General features: G+C 40.2%; 1 protein-coding gene across 1 annotated transcript in view; it reads left to right on the top strand.

Annotated features, from left to right (window-relative positions):
• The first annotated feature begins 271 nt into the window (after positions 1 to 271).
• The window catches only part of MYO1E (myosin IE), a 138,854-nt gene continuing 114,271 nt past the window's right edge, over positions 272 to 24,854 (top strand). The window contains exon 1 of the mRNA XM_075208080.1: positions 272 to 632. Coding sequence (XP_075064181.1) covers positions 630 to 632 — 3 coding nt within the window. The 5' untranslated portion in view covers positions 272 to 629. The remainder of the gene's footprint in view (positions 633 to 24,854) is intronic.

Here is a 24,854-nt window from a genome sequence, read left to right as displayed (position 1 = left end):
AATAGCTGCAGAAGTTTTCCCTTTTGAAAATGATCGCAATGTCTATCCGAAAAAGAATGTTTGATATTAACTATTCGTTAAAGATCTATATCTATCTCTAACTGTGGGACACACTCTGAAAAAAACTACATCACCCGAAAGCCTTTGCGTCTTTTATTCTCCAGCTATCCAGTGTTATTCCCTAGGGAAAGAGTGACGCTCTGTCAAATTGTCAGTGATTGGCTAAAGTAAAGCTTAGTTTTCCATTTATGGACAGCGATAGCCCGGACTGGTGCATTGGTTTTTATTGTAAATCTCATGACTGATCGAGAGGAGGAAAAAAAAAAAAAATCAGCCGGAGCTGTGTAACTTCAGCATCCACTGGGGAGGGGGGGAAACCGAAGGCAGAGCAGACAGATCCTCTTCCAGGAACTAAAAGCGACTCCACGTCTGCCAGAGAGAGGGAGGTATCCACATAGCCAGCCTCATCTGCTGCTGCTGCACTTTGTCTACCTGGATGGGGACAGTCCCTGTCGCCCTGTCTCTCCTTTAGGATCTCTTCATGCTAGCCTCACACAGGATATACATTAGGAAGAAAGACCTCTAACCACATCTCTCCTAGCTGCTCTTTCTTGTATTAAACCTGCACAATGGTAAGTGAAGAATACCCATGTGCATTCAGTAATATTAGCGAATTATTACTCTACGTGCTGTTTTCAATTAATGTATTTTACGTGATGTCATTTGAATTGTTTTTGTAGCTGTACCCTTTGTCTGAGTTGTTAGACTTTTATTTAATAATATATTTACTGTATTTTCCCCAGTATTATCAAGCACAACATGTATTTTCTACACATTAAAACAAATCATCTTGAACACCCATTTGCTACAGTAAAAATATGTGCTGGCTAATTGTAGGGTCGTTGAAGTATTGACATTAGTCACCTTTGATGCTTTCAGTAAACACTAAGGTGGTGTACAAAAATATTTTACAAGGTGTATATCAGTAGGTGCCTATTGCCAGCTGTATAGATTATTCTAAACTCTACAATGTTTGTTTCTAGCAAATCGTTAACTGAATCTAAAAACACATAAAAGGGCTCCCGCTTGGAGGGTGATGATGTACCTGGCTATGGTGTGTTTGATCATTTCTAAATTGGTCTTGAGCCTAGTAGACAAACAATACTAAGGGAAGTTAATATGAGCTAGAAAGATGTGTGATTCCTGGAATCACCTACAGGACATACTGTACTCATTGTTGGTGAGCTACTAGAGAGCAGCCCTGTGTTTCCTTCCATTCTCTAGAGTAACAGGCACCATATGAACACACTGTATGTGTCATGGCTGTTATTATACTGCATCAGTAAATTTAAAGAAGTCTGTTCTCCCTGAAAAAATATTACTGCTAAAATATTTGTTACAGCATCATTATAGCAAGGGCAGATGTGTATGTTCATCTTGTGTATGATCATTTTATTTTTAAGCAGTTATATGTTTGTGAGAAGTTAGCTTAAGGTCTATCAATGTTCCATTTGTGATTTGCTTTATTTATTTTTTCTGTTTGTTTTCTTTCCTGTGTTGTATTTGTTACAGCACAGCCAACAATATTATTAGGAGCTTCTATAAATAGGTTTGGGATTCTATTCAATATCAATATTATTCTTGCCTTTGCTATTGTTTATTATTATCATGTAACAATTATGTTGCACGCCCTCCATGTCTCAATGTTTTACAGACTTTGATTTTAAACTGTTTTCTAATTTTTAATTCAGATTGTTGGTTGGTGCTGTAACATTAATTGATGCTTAATATACCAGAGGATGGTGTTTGAATTGGCTTCCGCCCCTTGAGGGAACCTGCAATGAAGCTTAAGCATGTCCCTGTGTGATTTCAATAATGGTTTCTTGATCTTTGGAATCTACTGTAGAGTATTTTTGTCACTTTTTCCCTCCATACGTTGTTTAGTCACAGTATCGATAATAAATTCAACCCATGTATTAGCATAGAACATATTGTCACTTGGTAGGTAAAATAATTAGCTCAGTCCAGGGAAAGTTGAAGGCCTGACTATATATTTTTTCATGTTAAGTTTACTTGTGGTTTGTTTGTGTATTTGGAGCTTGATCAGCAGGACATAAATCATTTTCAACCTTTATAGTCCACACATATATCTGGTTATTTTTACAAACAGCTAACCTGTAAACTGACCTCACAAATTACCAGAGAAGTTACACCTGTGGACATAAAGCTGTAGCTGGATTTTCTGGTGGGGAAAGGGTTAATTCCCTGCCTTTTTGAAGCATATCTACTTAAAGAAAAAGCCATCTTTGTGTTTTCTCTGCTTTCCATGCTGTACTTGTTTATACTTTTTCCCACTGGGTGAATGAACAAGGTGAATGGATATAGTGTTTTGGCAGAACACAGAGCTGGGTGTAAGCTGCTGTTTCTGCTCCTTTTGCCTTCGTTCATTTCCTGAATGGCTTAGACCTGCTTCTTGGGAGATGGTTGGTGGTGGGACATCCTGAATGATGATATCTAGAAACCAAACAAATAAAATGTTAGCTATTGTTTTGGAAAGACTTGATAAAGCAGGTGAAACTAATTAGTATCCATTACTCATAGAGCAGGAAAATACCTATGCTGGACACTCTGATGCCGTATTCTGTGTCAGATGACAGGAGCAAGAGGTGTGTCTATAATAACATGCCACAGGTGTATTGTTTTCCCTAAGACTCATGCTGTATGTGTTCACACCCAAGGCTATTAGTAGGTACATCCGTTTTCTGCCAGAGAGTTGCTTTATTACTTTGTTACTGCAAACATAAAGCATGTAAAAAAAAACATACAATCTGAAATCATTATATTAATATATTTAATTTTAACATACTCATTATCACAATGTATTAAAATGTCTTAGGCTATATGCACACTGGTGTCTTTTAAACCCATGTCTCATTGTCTTGTTTTTTGGCCAGTAAATAGAGGAGACTGATACTAACATACAGAGCGTTCATCTCAATGGAGAGACACCGGTACAGTGCACAAGTGAGCTTTACCAAAGTGGATGATTTAGCAAGGATAATACAACATGATCTATTTTACCCCATGACTGTTCCATCATCCATTTTTGGTGAAGCAGTTGTGTGCACTGCAGAGGCATCTGTCCATAGAGATGAGTACATGTAAGTAGCCATCTCTGCTCCATTGCCACAAATGGAACAAAGGAAAGGTAGATTAAAAGATACCCACAAGGCTGCATGTGTCTTTCATTTCGGTTTCCATACTCAGGGAAACCTGGGGGTAAATTTATCAAGCTGTGGATTTGAAAAAGTGTAGATGTTGCCTATAGCAACCAGTCAGATTCTAGTTCTCATTTATTTAGTACATTCTACAAAATGTCAGCTAGAATCTCATTGGTTGCTATAGGCAACATCTCACTTTTTCAAACCCGCAGCTTGATAGATTTACCCCTTGGACTCTTTAAAGTGATGCTCTGTCCACTAACAGGGCAACCTCTGCCTTTGCAGAGCACTAATGATTAGCAAATGAAAGAAAGATAAATGGAACCTAAATAATTAAATACAAGCATTAAATGGCTGTGTGTTTGTATGGGAAGGATTATACCTATATGTATAACTACATGCTCACATTACAACAGAATAGTGTCCTACGAGTGTTTGGGAAAACTCATGTCAGCCTTTTTGACATCTATGTTGTACACACTTCTATCTGTCCACAAATGCATGTGTTTTACCATCAAAAGTATTCTCAGACAACTAATAATTGACACAAATGAAAGACTGTCGGTATGTTTAGTTAATTTTTCATACCAGATTTACTGAAGTGAGAACAAGTGATAGGGCTGTCACACAAATCAACAGGCTGGATACTGTAGCCATTATTGTTGTTATTCTGTAACACGTATTATGATGTACCCCCTCCATGCCTCCTTGTTTTACAGAGTTTGATTTTAAACTGTTTTTTCCTAACTTTTTCTGAACTATTGGTTGATGACGTTCTATAACATGATGCTTCGTTATTATACACAGAGAATGGTATATGATCTATCTACCAGTCCTTGAGAGAACCTGCAATTAAAATAAGAATTTCCTTGTATGTCATATCAGTAATGGATTTTTGCCCTTTGAAATCTGGGCATTGTAATATTCTGTCACTTTTTTCCTCCATACAGTGTTTAGTCACAGTATCGATAAGTGGTTTATCTAATACAATTAACCGTTATAGAATGTATAAAGGTTACTGGTAGGTAAAATAACTGGCTCGATACATTAGCTAGGGGGTCTCTGTGTTTAGCCAGGAAAAGTTGAAATCCTGACTATTATTGTTTATAGAGTATGTGAAGGCTACTTGTTTGTTTTTTACTTTGTGTATTTGATGGAGATTTGATCAGCAGGTTATACACCATTTTAACTTTTATAGTCTGCACAGACATTTGGTCATTTTTCTAAACGGCTAAACTGACATCACTAATAAGCAGTGCAGTCACATCTGTGGACATAAAGCAGTAGCTGGATTCTTTGGTGGGAAATGGGTTAATTCACTTCCTTTTTCAAGCCAGACATTGAGGATAAGGGTGCTGAAGTCCCTTTATTAATGTAGCTGATATTAAAATGTACCCATAAACCCATAGTAAGGATTTTGAAATGTCTTGGGCTGTATGCACACTGGTGTCTTTTTTTTTTTTTTTTTTTAAAATACATGTTTGCTTGCCCTGTTGTCTTGGCAGGTAAATGGAGGAGAGGCTGATGCTAACATAGGGCCTGATGCAGACGTAAATTGCGTACGAAGAATATGTATTTTACGTAGCATATAGAGTTGCAGGTATCTTAAGATACTGATTGGGTGACAAACAGTGTGCCCCTCCCAAAAGAGCAGCTACCAGAACTAGGCTATAACATGCTGGGCTGGTGACACAATAGCAGGGAAAGTGCAGTTTGTACCCCCCTTGCCATAATGTCAACAAACACCATCCTTTTCAGTACAGGACGGAACTTTATAGGGCAGTGTTTCCCAAACTTTTGCAGTTTGCGGCACCCTTAGAGTCTCCATAATTTTTTTAAGGCACCCCTCCAAAATAGTTACCGAGCAGTCCTGTTTTAGAAGTAGTTGGGTCAAAAAATTGTAAGAAGTATTTAGGTCAGGACAGAAATGCTTATTTAGTTGTATGCATCCAGACACTCTGCCCCCTCTGCATCCAGACACTCTGCCCTCTCTCACTCTGCCCCCTCTGCCCTCTCTCACTCTGCCTCCCCTCCTCTGCCCTCTCTCACGCTGTCTCCCCTCCTCTGCCCTCTCTCACGCTGTCTCCCCTCCTCTGCCCTCTCTCACGCTGTCTCCCCTCCTCTGCCCTCTGTCACGCTGTCTCCCTCCTGTCACGCTGTCCCCCTCCACTGCCCCTCTCACGCTGTCCCCCCTCCTCTGCCCTCTCTCAAGCTGTCTCCCCTCCTCTGCCCTCTGTCACGCTGTCTCCCTCCTGTCACGCTGTCCCCCTCCACTGCCCCTCTCACGCTGTCCCAGCTCCTCTGTCCACCTCCTCTGCCACGCTGTCCCAGCTCCTTTGCCACGCTGTCCCCTCCTGTCACGCTGTCTCTCTCCTCTGTCCCCCTCCTGCCACGCTGTCACTCTCCTCTGTCCCCCTCCTGTCACGCTGTCACTCTCCTCTGTCCCCCTCCTGTCACGCTGTCACTCTCCTCTGTCCTCTCTGCCGCGCCCAGCCATAAAACAAACAAACAGAAACACTTACCAATCCGCCGGGCGCCGGGACCCAGCATCCTCCTCTCTCACGCAGCTGCTTGAGAGAGGCGGATGCTGGGTCCCGGCGCCCGGTGGATTGGTAAGTGTTTCTGTTTTTTGGGGTTTTTTTATGGCTGGCCCGCGGCACCCCTGAGGCAGCGCCGTGGCACCCCTGGGAGCCGCGGCGCACAGTTTGGGAACCGCCGCTATAGGAGATTGGAGCCCGCAAAAAAAAACAAATAAACAAAAAAAAAAAAAAACAGCCCCCCCCCCCCCCCCCCCCCACACACACACACGCACACAAAAAAGAAAAAGAACACAGCTCAGTGCTGTAGAAAACATTAATGCTCATCCCACACCCCTGGCACGGAGTGTGGTGTAATAAGTGGTTAAAAAATATACAAATGTATTTTTGTTGATGCACTACTGGTCCCAGCAAGCTTGTAGGGCTACAATCGCCAGCATGGCCAATCTATTGGTTGCAAAATCAAAAATATTAAGCGTCAAACACTCTGCAAGCAGCTGCAAGAAGAATGGCAGCATAACGCCTTATCACCTCTGTTTAATATGCAGCGGCTTGCCGATTCTGGCAGTATATGAAAAAATATGAATTTGATTTAAGCTTTGTCCATACTGATAAGTGATGGGCAAAACTGCCTAGTGTTTTATGTGAAATGTTCCCTTAGCCATGATCTTTGGCTCAGTATCACCTAGTGGCCTATTTATGATTGGGAAGTAGCCTTTTTCTCCTGCAAAAAATGATGGTGCTTTTACACCCGGGTTTCGGTCTGCAAAGCATAGGGAAGCCTATTTAAGATTGTAAGCTTGCGAGCAGGGTTTTCTTGCCTCTCTGTCTGTATGTATGTATTACCCAGTATTGTCTTATTAATGTTTGTTCTCAATTGTAAAGCGCTACGGAATTTGCTGGCACTATATAAATAAATTATGATGATGATGAAGAAGGACAGCACCAATACAGCTTTATAGTGTTTGTTTAAAACAACCTAGTAGGGAAAAGTGTGACACTAATCACATGTTTATGCTTTGTTACAATATATATGTGTGACAGGGTGGACCGCCTATGCCACCCTGTCTGTTATGTTGCTGGGGACCGGTTGGGCTTGCCTTGCCACCATCCGCTTTCTGTATCCCAAATCCACCCTCTAACTGCAGTAGGAGGGGCTTAAGCTGCTGCCACCACTGGACTCCTTAGCGGCATCCAGAACCGCGTCCTTCTGGGTAACTGTTGCTGCTTGTGTACCCCCTTGCTGGTACCCCTGACCTCTTGCCTTCAGATCAGGGTTGCTGTAGATGGTTGCCCCTGGCCTATCACACTGGTCAGAGCTGCAGGTAGCGGGCAAAGCGTTGGTACTGGAAAGTTGGGTCCAAACTTCAGAACAGCCAGAAAACGGATTAGATTAGGTCTAATCTGCAGGTCACAAGAATTAGGCTCAAAGCAAGTTCCTTAAGCGGTGATCTTTATTTGCTCAGGGTCCTAAAAAGGACAGTTAAAGCCACTAGTTGAAGGTACTAGCGACATCCATAAAGGTACAGATGGAATAATACATTTCAGTACAAAACCACTGCTCTTTTTATATACATTCTGACACACATGTTCAGCAGGGGGGTATGCCAGCCCCCTAATCCGGGATGGCTCTGCCACGTCAGAGATATTTTTAGTATCAGAATGCAATATGTTTCCCAAAACATGTATTTAAATGCAATGCAAAGTTAACAAAATTTACACTAATCGGTTATATCCTAAAATTTGCTGGTTGCATTTTTCGGAAATGATCTGAGATGCACAATGTAAAGCCACACAGGTCGAGAGGCAGCGGCTCCCTGCTGTGTACACAGGCTAAACAAACTTGATGGCCACTGAGATGAAAGGGTCTAATTAACATGAGGGACTTTCTTTAGAAAAGTTATACAAATCCAATCATGATATCCTGTTTCAGAAGTTACAAATCAATCAATATCTCAGAAATGAATGCATTTCCATTTAAAGAAATATAACACCATATAATAAAATAAGTACATTTCTAATGCATAGTATCAAGAATCAGTAAATTTACAACGATATAAATTGGCACACTGTGCTAATAAATGAAATATATTATTGCAATAAGTTATTTATAAATGAACCAGCCATAATGTTTTTATTATTTCTTTATTTTTTTTCTTGCCAATTTGGCTATTAATTCTATGCTACGCTTCTATGATGGTCGTATCAAATGAAAAATCTCTGGTAAGTGTGAACCGTGTTAATCAGGGTTTGAAAACTTTATGGTGCTTGATCAATGGCAATGAAGGTGAATTGCTCATGGTTACAGATGCCTAGCCTTTACATATTTGGTTGGGACTGGTGTCAAATGTGTTATTCAGAGCCATTAAAGTGCCATGTCAGAAGTTATAATTATGAGTGACTTGACCTATTTAACTGCTAGCACTGCCTACTTAAAGAGCATACATTAAAAGGTTAAACAAATAGAAATCCCAGAAAATATGTTGGGTTGCTTTCCATGCATAGGGTGTATATTTATACACATTCTTGTTTTTAGAAGAAATACAAGGTATTATTGAATATAGTGGGAGCTCTATAAGGGAACAGCAACATCTTTCAACATAGGATACATCATTTTTTAAATAATGTACTGCAGATACAGTATGTATGCTGGTCTGTGTAAGGTTGCAGGGAACCACTGCATTGTTGGCTCTTGTTAATACAAATATACCATTATTAATGCCATATTAGCTACTGTGTCAATAATATTTATATAATGTTAACTGATTGAAAACCATGGACACCTATTAACACCTTGTTTATCCAAATAGCAGCCCTGTGCATCACAACGAAAGTATATTTCCATAGATGTCTTATTATATTGAGCCTTTATTTACAACTGTGTGCTGTAATTATAATTAGAAATGGTGATTTCTGAATAAAAACATTATTTTATTGGTGATTTTATTCATATTTTTTACATGTTTAGCAAAACACCATCTGGCACAATATAAAATACTGCCAATGATGAGGTTGATGTCATGTAACGTTGCTTTCTGATTAAACAGATTGGCTCCCTGAATCCTGACGGTAGACTAACCAAATGATGCTGTTGTTGAAATTCATATTTCATGGTCCTTTTGTTTAGTAACACTTTCTTTTTGTTTTCCTGAGATTGAAATGCTATCTAAAGTCACCAGTATTGCCCCATCTACCTATCATAGGCTCCATACATAAGAACTACTGCAGTGAAGCCAAAGAGCATATGCAATTGATATGTACATGACTGATTTGTTTAGGTCGTATGACCTAAACATAAACTGGTATTACAATGCCTTTGTTGCTCAGATGCTGGAACTTGCCATGATACTGCAGAAGAAGTGACATGGTGGCTGTGTGATGCTATGGCAGTGTGGAATACTACAAATTGCTAGCATTCCTTCTAGATTGGAAGCTTTGTTAAACTTTATACATACAAACTAAATTACATTTATATACGGACCTAAATGATGTATTTACCCATAGTTTTACAGCTTTATGGGATATGTATGGCAATGTATAAATAGGCTTATGAATTGAGATGATCCTACATATCACCTTCATATATTTCCTTTATTATTTTATGTGTCATTTCCCTTACGTTGTAAACTAGAAGAATGATCATACGATAGCAAATGCTGTCAAAAACTGCTGATCACCTCCTCTATTTCTACCAAACAGACCTTCAGCGTTTCTAACTTGCAAATAGCTGCCTGGTTACCCTGATCTAACCTACACTGCTATGTTTGCAGTTTAGCAGTACTGTGCTGTCTAACCTCTACAGCAGCCCCCTCTGTAAATGCCATATGACCTGGAACAAGCCGTGCAGAGTTTTGGAGATTCCACTAAAGAATGCATTTACATTGGGATTAATTCACCACCTGCTCCGCCATCTGAACGGCACATGTTTTTGAACAGGTTTTCTGCTCCACACAATGAATAAATATCATCTGGACTTGCAACCAGTGACTAGTAGCTGAAGAATGGAAGTGTAATCCTTTGCAAGACCATCTGAATGAAATATAGAACTTTTATATCTATTTGGAATTTGTGGCTTTTTCAATGAGTTTCTCCGGCTAAAATGCACAATCCTAGGATTGAACAACTTATGAAGCAACTCGGGGTTGGCCTTGGATGTTTTATGCACCTTGCCAGCAGATGTGAAGGGCTGGTTCACAGGGGAATGTCAGTGATGTCTAGGATACGGTAGTATTTTGGTATGGGAATAATGGGTGCCTGTCATTTAGACTGATTTTAAAATGATTAACTTGTTGAACCATAGGGGTGAGTAGGGAAGGTGAGGGGTTAGTGGCCTCAGAGGTGCCTCAAAACACAGAGCAAGTTTACAACAGATGCAGATAGTTACTTTAAAAGTACATTGAAGACAATAGAGCAGTGATTTGGTCCTCCAAGCCTTTACCTGCAGCCCCCAGCTCCTTCCTACTTTGTGTCATCTCTCCTTTATCTCAGCTTTATGCCCCGTCACTATCAGCTCTTATACTCTACTTTATGCCCTGCGAATTTCCCTTTACACTTACCTGCACTGCCAGAGCCCACAGAGATAATGTACTCCAGTAAGCACTGCGCTAACCCCCTCCTCTGGTTGTACTGCATGACCTTCCTGCAGTGTGCAGAGAAGGTCACATGATGAGCAAGCCAGCTGCTTCCTATCCATCTTATTCTCTATTTGCAGTGAAGAATTGAGATAGGGGGCCGCAGGTAAGCTTCGGTGGGCCGCTATCCCCTTCTTGCCCACCACTGGTGTAACTTGTCTCCTATTCCCTGGGGGTCCGCTTGTTGAGAGGAAGCAGTGCTGTGCTTAAACATTGGAGGGAAAGGTATTCAGAACGTGAAAGATGTGAGAGAACACCCTATTGTAATGATGGGCAACCTGATATACTTCAGGGGCCTCAAGGGTGGCCCTCTAGCCTTCAATGGAGCCACCCATTATCCTTAACATACGTTATAAGTTAAAACAATACATTTATTCAAAGAAAGAAACATATTTGTATTAAAATATCAGCAAGCATTTTAATCTAAGAAAAAGTGTTATAAGCGATAACAAGCAAATCCAAATAACCAGCGCCTTTCAGTGTCTGGAATACCCACAAGTGGAACACAGATATTAACCTGTAGAAAATGCAAAGACTCATTAGGAGACATTTGCAGAGTAAAACCGGAAGTGCTATCTTGCATGGGTGATTTCCCAGTAATCTAGTTAATAGAATAAAACTTTACCAATTACAATTTATTTCTAATTATATAAATGCGTTTAAGTCTTAGTGGCCTATTAATTATAGCTTGAAAAGCGCTATCTATGGAAAATGCACTCATGGGAATTTTCAGTTAAAAAGATTGCCAGGGCTCTTTGCCTTTTTATGTTTGTATTCTGCAGTTATCCTGATTATCACCAACATATGGCTAATTATTTCTTTTTCACATCTACCTTATATATTCGAAAGTCCTGTATATATTTGTATGCATAGCTCATCTGTTCCTGTTTATTTTACCTCTCCAGACCTTATGACTCTTTATTTAGTTATCCTGTTATTTCTGCTGGCCAAGCCAAGTTATTATTAGGACACAAAGCTCTATAAATAACTGATGATTCTGGACACTGCAGAAGTAACAAACTCCTGCGACTCTTGTTGTTGTTTTACTTTTGTTTCAGCGTTCAAGAATATAAAAAAGAGCAATGTGTACAAGGGGTTAAAAGTCTACAAATTTTTATTATGCTGACATACACACTGTGATATTGCAACCAAAAACAACTGCGAAGCATGATAAAATTGATTTCAATGCATGTTGGTAAATGTGGATGATGACTACATTAGCAGACACCAGACATGCTAGAAGCGGTTTAGCCACTCTTGCATGTGCGGTCACATTGGACTTGATCCTGACATCTGTCACTCACACAGAATATCAGGATCGGCCTGTTTGTGGATGACAATAACAATAGACAGAGCTCCATTCAGGTAAATGGTGGTAGGGCTATGACAATGAGTGACAATTGGCCAGCAGATCACCCATATGACAGCAGGTGGCAGGTTGGTTAGCATTGTTGCATCACAGCTGTGGGGCTTTGGGTTTAAATTCACCCAGAACATTATCTGTGTGTGGAGTGTGCATTTTCTCCCAGTGTTTAGTGTGGGTTTCCTCCAGGAGCTCCGACTTCTTTCCATGATCCACAAATATACTTTTAGGTTAATTAGCTTCTAACTAGATTGACCATTGTATGTGTGCATTTGTGTGCCTGCACTGGGGAAATTACATTGTTCAAATGAAATTAATTAATAAATATTCTCTTTATCATCCAGCATTGCATAATATGTTGGTGTTATATGAATATAAGGTGATAATAGAGCTCAAACACGCAGGAGCCTGGTAGCCAATGGCCATTAAAGAATTATTGCTGTCTCCTGTTCTGTGACATTTCTATTGATGTAAGTGGATGTAAATCTTCCCTTACTGAGGACCTTTGTTGTGGTAGGCTACATTTTTATGCATATCTGTTAAATTTACAATATTGCTGAATCTGCAGAGTGTGCGGTCATCAGATAACACTTAAAACAATTTTTTTGACATTTGAACATTGTTTCCCTGCCACAAATAAACACTACACAAAGATACATTTGTGTGCATTTTTTTCCTTTTTAAACTAAATGTTCTAAGCTAAAAGTAGAGTAACACTGAGTAATTATATATATATATATATATATATATATATATATATATATAATCTATCTTGTGTACATAAAACAATAATAGAATGTATATACATACACATCTCAAAGTACACGAAACAACCTTAACAGGACTATGTTACTCATCCATAATATATAAAGCAGACAACTCTGTCCAGGACTGGATAGAGTGATTGGTTGCTTCTTCATAATAGAAAATATAATAAGTTACTTATACTGGCATTAGTGATGAGGAATTTGGTGTACATCCATAATTGCCTTCATATGAATAAGAGAAAATATAGAGAATTATATTTAACATTCTGATTGGGAAGAATAATGAAAAATCCGGATGACTTGTGAAGGCCACTTGCTCTCTGACCATGTGTTTTACTAACATTTTCTATTGTGTTACAATGTAAACTGAGAAGTCCATATGGTTTGTAACTTTCTACTTTTAATTGAAATAGCATTACTGGTTGGAATAGTGAGATATAGAGAAACAAAACATGGGCAGAAAACTTAATTTAAAGTCTCAATGGTTAACAATTAATGATAATTGAATTGCATCTGGTAAAACATAGCACCCATTTATGAAGCCACCAATTTTTGTGGAACATGAGTTACTGTAATTAAGCACTATGTATTCAATTATTTATCCTTAATGATTTGTTTAATGTTTTTATGCCACAGACAGGCTAATTAATTTTTTAAGCTAAAATTAATTGTATTATGGATTTATCTGCTTAAATACAATTAAGCTTTTAAATATGGGCAGCACGGTGGCTAAGTGGTTAGCACTTCTGCCTCACAGCGCTGAGGTCATGAGTTTAATTTCCGACCATGGCCTTATCTGTGTGGAGTTTGTATGTTCTCCCCGTGTTTGCGTGGGTTTCCTCCGGGGGCTCCGGTTTCCTCCCACACTCCAAAAACATACTACTAGGCTGCTATCAAAATCTCTGTCTGTGTGTGTGTGTGTTAGGGAATTTAGACTGTAAGCTTCAATGGGGCAGGGACTGATGTGAATGAGTTCTCTGTACAGCGCTGCGGAATTAGTGGCGCTATATAAATAAATGTTGATGATGATGAAATAAAATGGGATATATCATCCTAGCACACTGAACCACTAAGCCACTTTCATTTATCTTTGATGTTTTCTCTTACCTCCATGAACAATACATATTTCTGTTTCTATCAGACTATAGTTACAAAGTTTATTTAGTTAGTTCATACACTCCATTGTTGCCTGCCTACTAGAGCAATAATGCACAGCCTTTATTGCAGGGACACACCTGCCATGTAATAAATGAGTATACCAATGCTTAAAGCTGCATTACCACCTAAGAAACCTTTTTCTCCCCACCAGCCGGAACTCAGGGGCTGCTACATGCAGCCATTTTTTTCTGGGGCCCTGTAATACAAAACCAGCAAATAAAGATGGCCCTCTTTAATGGCAGCAAGATGACTACTCACTAGCTGCAATCATTTAAATTGCGGCTTGTGATTGGTCTATCCGCTTTCTACAACTCGCTCTCCCCCTTCGCTGTTTACAGCCAGGGCTGTCATAGAAATGGCTAGAGATAGGAGCCACCGAGGACAATATAATGCAGTTTTAAAGGCTAATGTTGTTATTTGTATAATTGGACCGTGTTATCCCCCAGCAGGGGCGAACGCAGGATTTAGAAGGGGGGGGTTCAGCCCCCCCCCCCCCCCCCCCGGGAAAAAAAAAAAATATTGCGAGAGGGAGCTGAATTCTACAGCATCCGCGGCAGTGCTGTATTATACTACAATACAGCACCGCCGCGGACGCTTCTTTGACAGCGCCGCGGCTGCTGTACAGTACTGTTGGGTCGCAGAGCCCCCCCCCCATGCGTGCGCCACTGCCCAGCCCCTAACATTTACCACTAATCAACTTGTGTATCTATACTTGTCTAGGCTATATGTTGTGTTAATCAGACAGTAGCGCTCACCATAGCCCTGACTTCTGCCAGAATTGAGATTACTTGTGTAGTAGAGACCATATGGCTCACATTAGTTGAACCATATTATGTTTTTCTCAATATACTTTGTTCGCCAAGGTAAATACATGGAAAATATGTCAGCTACGTGGTTACAGCATGAGAAGTCCAAAAACTTGCTTGCAAACTTATATGAAACTGTTTTTTAAGGCCTCGTTCCACTTCACATTTTCTGCAGTTCAAATCATCTAGGAGCTTTTGGAAAGTACAATTTGTACAGTGTTTGACCATTAAAACAGCTTTTATATATTGTAAATGTGTCTGAAATGACAAATTATTCTGGAAACAAAATGTATGGTTACTAATAAGTGATCATTTAGACCTGGAGCATAGGTGTAAAAAGAAAATATCCCCTGCAAAATAGAAACAAATACAAAGCCTAAAAGTTTAATAATCATTTAATGGTGGCATTTGGGCACAAATCAGCATCATATGCTTTTGTATTACTAATTGAATAAAATGCATACCTGTCATGGGCGGTAACATTAGAATGCAGCCTTTAAATTAATTATTAGTCTGTGATTATCACTGAACTTGAATATTGGTTCCGCTAGGGCCCCATAATTTTAAAAAGAAGAACTTTGACAGCTATTTGACCTGAAGTTTACTTGGGCTATTAAGTTAAGTCAACCCTGTACTTCCTTTTGTGTTTAAAGTAAGTATCACAACATGACATCTCCTGCCCCCTTCAGTCTGGGAGAGTAACGGTGGGCAATGACCTCCTAGACCAGCCCATCACTGAGGAGCAGCAGCCAGCAACTTAGGAGTTAAGAGTCTGCCGGCTGTTTCTCCTCCTTGTCAGCAGCTGGAGCTCCATGTGGAGGTTCCGCTGGGTTATTAAAAACACTGGATGAGTGACTTTATATCACTCATTGAGTGTTCTAGAACCCTGATCATTGGTGCCCCAGACGACCACCAAGGTAACACCTAGGTGGTCATCTGGTGGTGGATTTGCTGTACCCACCTAATGGTAACCGTGAAACTTACTCCTGCTTATCCTGTTAATTTGGGTGCATAAGGAGTTGGAGTATAATATAGTTAAAATAAAATAATAAAAGGGGGACTGCCCTGTTAAAAAGGAGTCACATTTGACATTTAGAATGTTTAACGCACACAATATCTATCTCCATTGTTTGCAGGTGACAGCTAGACTCAGAAATTGTGGCGCCCGGTACAAATGTAACAGACAGGGCTCCTCTCCTTCCTTCTCGCACCCATCTTCATTTTTAAATTATTCTCTACCCAACATTTGCCTCCCGCCCCCATTCTCTACAGTCACCTCCATCCCTAGTTCCATCTAACCCCTGCTGTAGTTTACTTACCTCTCTGTGTCTTCTTGCTGTTTCCTTTCAGCTCCTCTCTACTGACAGCGCTGTGACATTATTAATTCATTTCTGGGGGGCTGGGAGTGGAGCAAATAGTGCCAACTGTGGGGCCCTGACATCTTGTCAGTGGAGACAGACATGCTGCCTACAAGGGGGCCCGCTGCTGCATCCTTAATTACGCACAGAGCTCTTTATCCACACCAACTCACATCTCAGACGCAGTAGCTGTCTAGAAATGGCGCCCGCTACCTCCCTTAACCCGCTGCAGAGGTCCCCGTCCCTAATATATTTGTTTGGGCCCAGGGCTGGTGGGGCCCCACTCTGCTGTTGGGCCCCATACAGCTGTACTCCCTGTACCCCCCTGATGGCGGCCCTGGCTACACGTTAAAACCAATATTATTACCTACTATTAACTATTTTCCATATCTACAATGAAAGTCTAACTTTAGTAAACAACATAGAAAGACAAAATGAAAGGGAACACTGTGAAAGTACATTGAACTCTTAATGTTCCTTACAGTAACGTTTATTATACACTGCAGACTAACATATTCATTATGTTTAAAAAAAAAAAACACCTGGTATAAACAGTTCTTGGCAGTTATACCATATTTATATAGCTATGTTTATATAGTATATCATGGGTTTATATCACAAATACATTACAGTTAATTGTACACATGAACATCACAACTCTCCCCCTCTCGCTCTCCCTCTCCATTCTATTATGACGTCACAAATCCATCTTTATCATTTGATTCATTATAAGAACAAAAAGAAAAAACGGATTTGTGCATCTTTTTATCATTGGTGGCTAGTTGACAGCGACAACTATGGTCCTGTATCGCTATATGCTCAGTGATACTAGATGTAATACTGCTGCTATTTAACGTGCCAGGGCTACTTGGCTAGTCCCAGCTAATACTTCTCTCCTGATTGTTATTGAAAAGCCTTTCACTGACAGCCTAACACTGCGGCAAAAAGTGGAAGTGGCTAATAATTTAGCTGTCTAGCTATTGTACGATGGGACCTGGCAAGGGATCCAGCGAAGCCTCTCCGGCGGCAGGGGGCTGCTTCAGCTGTTTCCCAGGGCTCTGCCAGTTCTGTCATTGCTATTTAGAGGACCAAACACAAGCTCCAACCTCTTGATTATAGGTTGTGATTGGCCCTCCTGCTCAAATACCCCACCACTATGGTTTTCATCTGGTGCTGTAAGTGGAACAGAGGAGCCCAAGGAAACACAGGTCCTTGGAGCAGTCTTCAGGGCTCCAGTACGTCAGAGAGCACTTTTAGTAAAATCTTTTGCTAGAGGGTAGTGCAGCTTTAAAGAACATTATACTCTATGATGTGTACAATATCTCTGTAGGTCCTGTGTAATCAGAAGTTGAAAAAAGCAACACCTGTTAAAACAGATTAAAAAAAAACCTTGTACTTTGTCCTCACTATAACAGATTGTTCAAAACATATAATCAAATCCTCCCTGCAACATTGTGTTTTAAATAACAAGCAGTCAAAATTGAATTTGGCGCAAAGCAAAGGGTCCGTGTACAGGTTCATTCTCTCACAGTAGTTTTTGGACTATCGGCATGTAAAGGGCATTTAGCAGCTTGAAGGTTATGTGTTAAATGCCTGATTTCAAAGCCTCTATGCACCGGTCCTAATGCATGCTGAACACTTCCAAAACGGTCACTTTGAATCGGGTGAAGCTACAAGTATTGGGCACTACTATATGTAATGGTGCGTGGGCAACAGTCTGTTTTGTCCCAGACATATTACTACCCAAGCTCAAAAACAATTTGTCTGGACAGTCAGAAGGCAAATTATTTTAGGTAAATTTCCCAACATGTATTTCCCTTGGAATATCATTTTCTTTTCATGCTGGTATTCGTTACACATGTTAAGGTGTCCATACACCTTAACCACAGCCAGAACCTTGCAAGATATGGTTAACATAGCTACCTCACAGTTCTAGGGCCATGGGTTAGATTCTGTCTAAGACCCTATCTGTGTGGAGTTTGTATGTTATCTGCATGTTGGTGTGGGATTTCTCCAGGTGTTAGTTTCCTCTCGCCAAAAACATACTGGTAGGTGGCTTCTGACACAAAATGAACCCTATTGTGTTTGTTTGTCTGGTAGGGAATTTGCAGTCATGGCCAAAAGTTTTGAGAATGACACAAGTATTAGTTTTCAAAAATATTTGCTGCTTCTGTGTTTTTTAGACCTTTTTGTCAATGTTGCTATGGTATACTGAAGTACAATTACAAGCATTTCATAAGTGTCAAAGGCTTACATTAAGTTTATGTGAAGAGTCAATATTTGCAGTGTTGACCCTTCTTTTTGAAGACCTCTGCAATTCGCCCTGACATGCTGTCAATCAACTTCTGGGCCACATACTGACTGATGGCCGCCCATTCTTGCCTAATCAATGCTTGAAATTTGTCAGAATTTGTGGGTTTTTGTTTGTCCACCCGCCTCTTGAGGATTGACCACAAGTTTTTTATGGGATTAAGGTCTGGGGAGTTTCCTGGCCATGGACCCAAAATTTCAATGTTTTTATCAGTTATCACTTTTGCCTTATGGCAAGATGCTCCATCATGCTGGAAAAGGCATTGTTAGTCACCAAATTGTTCTTGGATGGTTGGGAGAAGTTGCTCTTGGAGGATGTTTTGGTACCATTCTTTATTCATGGCTGTGTTTGACTTCACGTGTTTCCTTGAAGGTAACCATGGTTAACAGAGGAAGAACAATGATTTCAAGTACCACCCTCCTTTTTGAAGCTTTCAATCTGTTATTTTAACTCAATCAGCGTGACAGAATGATCTCCAGCCTTGTCCTCGTCAACCTTCTCATCTGTGTTAACGAGAGAATCACTGACCTGATGTCAGCTGGTTATTTTGTGACAGGGCTGAAATGCAGTGGAAATGATGTTTTGGGGATAAAGTTCATTGTCATGGCAAAGAGGGACTTTGAAATTAATTGCAATTCATCTGATCACACTTTTATGACATTTTGGAGTATATACAAATTGCCATCATAATACTGACTTTGTGAAAAATAATATTTGTGTCATTCTCAAAACTTTTGGCCATGACTGTAGACTGTAAGCTCCAGTGGGGCAGGGACTGAAGTGAATGATTCAATATTCTCTGTAAAGCGCTGAGTATATGTGGTGGCACATCTATTGGTTTCTCAAATTGTATAGTGATACAGAATGTCTGACACATTTTTACGTGGAAAACAAATATTATGTGTCTGCAAAAATATATATAGATCAAGACCTGGTCGGCAAATCTATACTGTAGTGTGATAAAGATTTTAGGTCATCATTTAACTTTACACAGAATCTAGCCTGTTTGGGTCCATACTACATTCATAAAGATCTAACGAGGGAATTCAGTTAGCCGCAAAGTGTCTCATAGAGGTTCCGGAGACACTTTACGGTGGAGATTTTATAGATATCTCCACTCACTTTTCAACACACATACCCCATAGAGGTGCAAGAAAAAATGAGCGGAGATTTGTACCATTATTGCAGACATTGTGCGCTGCAATTAAATCCCCCCCAAGTGTTACAATATTGTTTTGCCACATATTCCGTTACTTGTATAAGCAGTATCTTAGATTTAGTGACAATACAAAAGCCAGTAATCTTTTAACAAGTACTTACATTACGATGTTGGTATCTTTGCATTAGGTGTCTTGTATCTAGGTTTGCCATATTTTAAGCACTTTATATGAAAGCCCTGCACATAGTGCTGGTATAAGAAACGTAATTGCATCAGGCTGGCAATTACGCTCTGTGGTTTCACTGCACAGACGATTGAGTTTTTTACAGCCCTTGCTGGTGGGTTCAGTCTGACTGCTGATTTTCCTGTTTGGGAATTGGAGAAGGTACAAGTGGCTGGGAATGTACTGTATTTATTTCAAAGAAACCTGGGTGGAGCTATTCAGGCAAGAAACTTTTAATGCTTTACAACGTGTAAGGCGTTTTCTGACTGACACTGGAGATTCTTGTGACCAGACATGATCTTTTCATTTCATCTTCCATACTAAGTCACGCCAATAGGGTTGTTGCAGGAATTCGGCAAAACATAGCGTTCCAATCTTCAGTGATGTGATTTGTAAAACACTTAATTTCAAAGATTTATGTTTCTTAAGTAGAAAGGTAATAGAAGAGCCTGCTGCAAAGAAATACTGGGCATTGTTAACATAGCAGTATAAAAGAGAACATTTCCTACCTGTGTTCCCTCAATAGAACATCAAGGTGCTACATTGTATGTGCTCTTATACTGAATATTTGTTTAGCATATACTTTCCTAATTTCCCAGACTGTCCAGGAGACTCCTGAATTTCAGCTAGTAGGCGACACAGGGGTCCTCAATGACGCAATTTGCAGTGAATTGTTATTTTTTACATTATTTGCACCACCATACCTCCCGCAATCGCCACTTGATCTCCCTTTCGGGTAGTCATCATCATAATCAACATTTATTTAAATGGCGCCAACAAATTCCGTAGTGTAGTTACACTGAGGCGTTGAAAGAGAGGAAAGAACCCCTTGTAAAGTGCTTGGCTATCTTGAGAAGTCGAGTTCCTGGATATTAGGATATTATTAAGGATCAACTTGGACTTACTCCAATGAAGGGGGAGCATTGGAGATATTGGAATAGATATATCTGTAGGAGTCCCTGGAAATTGGGAATGGTTGATGCAAGAGCTCTGAGGAAGCCTGCAGTGTGCCTGTAGAGAAACATGGAAAAGCAGGAGTAGGAGACTGACGTATAAGAGCAGTTGTGGAATGAGCAGTTGGTATGAAACTGTATATCATGGGCATAAGGAATATTTATGGAAGTGGATATTGGACTAAATGTGGTGGGCATTGGGGCAGATATGTCTGATGTACACAGTATTTACTTTTTCACCATTCTTTGCTAAATAGTAGATTTGCTGTACCCTATGTGTGTCCTTTTGACTGTAGCCCACAAACTAAGAATAACTATGCCCTTTTTTACCACGCAATTAGTATTTTTGTTATTGTCCTTTATTTATGCAGCACAAAGCACATTCCTCAGCATTGTATAGAGAATGTATTTGCATTAGTTATTAGGCGTATAATATGAAAGTTGTGCAGCAAGGTTTTGTGTGTACATCTGATAACATGGGGGCTCTCTTCATGTGGGAAACTTGGGGCAGAGTTGGACAGTTTCCAGGAGCCATTTAATAAATGCCATTAAAAAAAAAAAAATCTTTAAATTGTCTGCTTGAGTCATTTCATTTTAGGTCATCTGATGGCCATCTTCCCTGGCTCCTTAAAGCTGCAATATTTATTGTGATGCTGCCAAGGGACTCGGCAGTACTGCAGTGTACCTGTACATGAGGTACTCTCAATGTAGGCTGTCATCTGGGCACATGATACCATACTTGCCTACTTTCCTGGGATGTCCAAGAGACTCCAGAATTGTGGGTAGTTCTTTCAGATTCCAGGCCACCCTCACGCTACTTGTTATGTACTTGATGTGAGAGGAACTGATCATAGCTATGAGCGACAAGGGTGGGGCCAAATCACGTGAATCATCCATGTCGCACCCCCACGACAATTTTCACATGACCTCCCAGAGGGGAGTTAAATAAGAATGGCAAATATGCATGGTACTGTTATCCTGCCCTAGGACCATCTTATCAGGCAAGTATACCGCACTATAGCATTGCGGCCTCTGAAGCAGACATGTGTGGCCGGGTGTTTCCAACCCCTTTGAAGGATCCTACTGGTTGCTACATTATTTTTCCACCTCTGAATGTGCATGTGTGGTTGGGGGTGGACTGTGTTTATATACATGAGCGCAAGCACTTTGTGTACAATTGTAGAGATGAAGTTTTATTTATAAAAGGATCTTTTTTTGAAAACTGATTTTCCAGTTGTGCCATGATTCAAAAGTGTGGAAGTGTGGTGCAATATGGCATGTTACATATAAGCAAAGGCTGTATTATTATTATTATTATTATTATTATTATTATTATTATTAGGGGCATATTCAATTAAGCACAAAGTACCTCTGGAACAGACCCGAAGGCAGTCGTGTTACCGCAACATCTGTCTGCCTAAAAATTACGAAGGGAAATCCGCAGTGTTGCGATACCGTAATAACTAGGGGGGAAAAATCCATAGCTGCATTGTCCGCAGCTAATTGATTATGCCCCTTAGGCTCATTATGCTTAGTTCACCAATTGCTACCTAGGATTTATTAATTGTTAACAAAAATATTGCCTCAGTAATGATATTACAAAATTTATTGTGATATAGGTCAATCAAAAGTGAGGTTTAATCCAATAAAGTGTCAAGCAGAGTGTGCCAATGTTTCGGCTAGCTAGTGACCTTCTTTACGTCAAGAGCTGCAGAAGGTCACAAGATGGCTGTAATATAATGTATAAATATATAAACGTAACTTTGTTCTTCATTTTGCAGCTTTCAGCTATTTTTCACCCTGCAGTTTTCTTACCTCTGCTAGAGATTGCTACTCATATGGGTTTGCATAGTCTAACAATGCTGTAGTAATAAAAAATTAGTCATTTATTACTACCCTTAAGTTTCTATAATACAAGTATATTGGCTACCTGAGGTGCAAGAGCTACAGTTTTTTTTTTACAAGACATTCTGTAACTTGGGAAGCCCTGTCGCACAGCACTGTCCCCTCCTCAGTTAAACTGCTGTCTGTTAAGGTTTGCTAAATAAAGAAAAACAAGTTTGATATAGGTCATACTTGCCAACTTTCCCGGAATGTCCGGGAGACTCCCGAAATTCGGGTAGGTCTTCCAGACTCCCGGGAGAGCGGGCAAATATCCTGCAAACAGCATCTTGCTGTTAAAATGACGCAATTCGCGGTGAATCGCGTCATTTTGGCCCTGCAACAAAAACAGCATTTTGGGGCGGGGCCAAAATTACGTGATTCACCACGCCCCCATGCCTGGAAGAATTTTAAAAAGGTTGGCAAGTATGATATAGGTGCTGTTCTGGAAAATGGCTACCTATTAGCTTAGGGTGGTAGTGACTCAGGCCTGCTGTGCCTAATACAAAATCCAGTACTAATGTAAACCGTAGCTGTGAATAACACAAAATACAGTTGTGGCCAAAAATATCTGTACTCAACATCATCATCATCGTCATCATCATCAACATTTATTTGTATAGCGCTCTAGCGCTTTACAATTGGGAACAAACATTAATAAAACAATACTGGGTAATACATACTGACAGAGAGGTAAGAGCCCTCACTGCTCACAAGCTTACAATCTATGGGACAATGGGAGTTTGAAACATAAGGGCATCATATTGCACATTGGACCAGTTAGAATGCAAAGGTAAAAAGCATTGAGTGAGCTTTGTGATCAGTCACACTGCAATGTTGGTCAGAGGGTTGTTGTCTTGTGTTAGCTGTGTAGAGAGTGGTAATAGGATAACCTAGGGAGATTAAGATGCTGGTTGAAGAATCATTTCTTCCTGCTTGTAATGACAGACAAAGCCTTGAGTAGAACTGAAAGTACAATGATAAGATAGAGGACTGAAATAGCTGTAGCATGGGTAGGGAGTGGCTGAGCAAGTAGTCAGCAGGCTGATTAAACAGTGGGGATTTTGCAGGGAAAATAAACTGACAGATAAAGCAAACTTTCATGAGCTGAGTAGAAAATAAGGAAATAACAGCAGAGTCCAAAACAGTCTTCTTGTGGTGTGAAGCTTGTAGCCAGGGAGAGATGGAAACATCAGGGGTAGATTATGGAGTTTCAGGTGAATACTGACTGTTGCCCTTGTGTAGCTGTGGTAATAGGTACAATGTTCTTCTCCTGTATAACTCCGAATTATGCTATTAAATATTTTTACACTTGGAACTATAGACACTAGCTATGCAGCCAAAATATCTTATTGGTAGCTTACTCCACACAGGAATCCTAAAACGAGCCTTATAAAATTGTTGGCACCAATTTAGAAGTAGTAATTCTTCTTCACTCTTAAACAAGCTTGAATAGAGAAAAGGACTAACTCTCCTGTTTTGTGTCACTGCAATGAACTTCGAGGGAAAAAAAAGAAAGCCAGAGAATTGTCTGAGGATTTCAGACAGAAGATTGTAGCCAAACATGGACAATCTCCAGAGACGTTTATGTTCCAGTTTCCACTGTACATAATGTTGTTAGGAAATGTAAGGCCCCTGGCACTGCAGCCAACCTCCCTGTACACCAAATTTGATTGAAGATTGCAGCGCAGGATTGTTCGACTGGTGGAGAACGCACTTTGCTCACTTGGCAAAGAGATTCAAGCTGAAGTTCAGACACAAGGTATGACCGATTCAACTCGCAAAATCTGTTGACCAACTCAATATAAGGGGGATATATGGTGTGAGCCCAGGAGGGCCCCACTGCTGAGAGGGAAGCATAATAAAGACTCACTGGAGTTTAGCAAAAAACACCTTAACACACAAAATCCTTCTGCTCTGTCCACAGATGAGGTTAAATAACATCATTGATAAATCGAATCATAGCTTTGTTTACAGAAAGCAAAATGAAGCTTTTAAAGAAAAAAACACCTTTCCTGCAGTCAAATATAGAGGAGGTTTAGGGTTTTGGGTTGCGGTGCTGCATCTGGCACTGGGTGCCTTGATCTCGTGCATGGCATTATGAAATGTGGAGATTACCTGGCCATTTTGGAGGGCAGTGGTGAAATCCTTGTCACAAGGCTGGGTCTGTGTTGAAGGTCATGGGTCTTCCAGCAGGAAAATGACCCCAAACATACTGCAAAAAGCAAGGTGTTGGTCTGTTCTGAAGTGGTCAGATTTAAATCATCTAATAGAACAACAGTGGAGAGTTCTGTAAACTGAAGTTGGGAAAAGGCACCATTTAAATCTGGAAGATCTGGAGCAGTTTTGCACAAGATGAGTTGATCAAACTACCAGTAAAGAGGTGCAGAAAGTTAATCTATGGCTGTAGTAAACTGCTGATTACAGATATTTTAACCAAAGACTGTGCTACCAAATTGTATGCATATGGTGTCAATCATTTTAAT

Source organism: Mixophyes fleayi, chromosome 4, assembly GCF_038048845.1.
Source record: "Mixophyes fleayi isolate aMixFle1 chromosome 4, aMixFle1.hap1, whole genome shotgun sequence".
Classification (NCBI taxonomy): domain Eukaryota; kingdom Metazoa; phylum Chordata; class Amphibia; order Anura; family Limnodynastidae; genus Mixophyes; species Mixophyes fleayi.
This window is presented reverse-complemented; position numbering and strand designations above follow the sequence as displayed.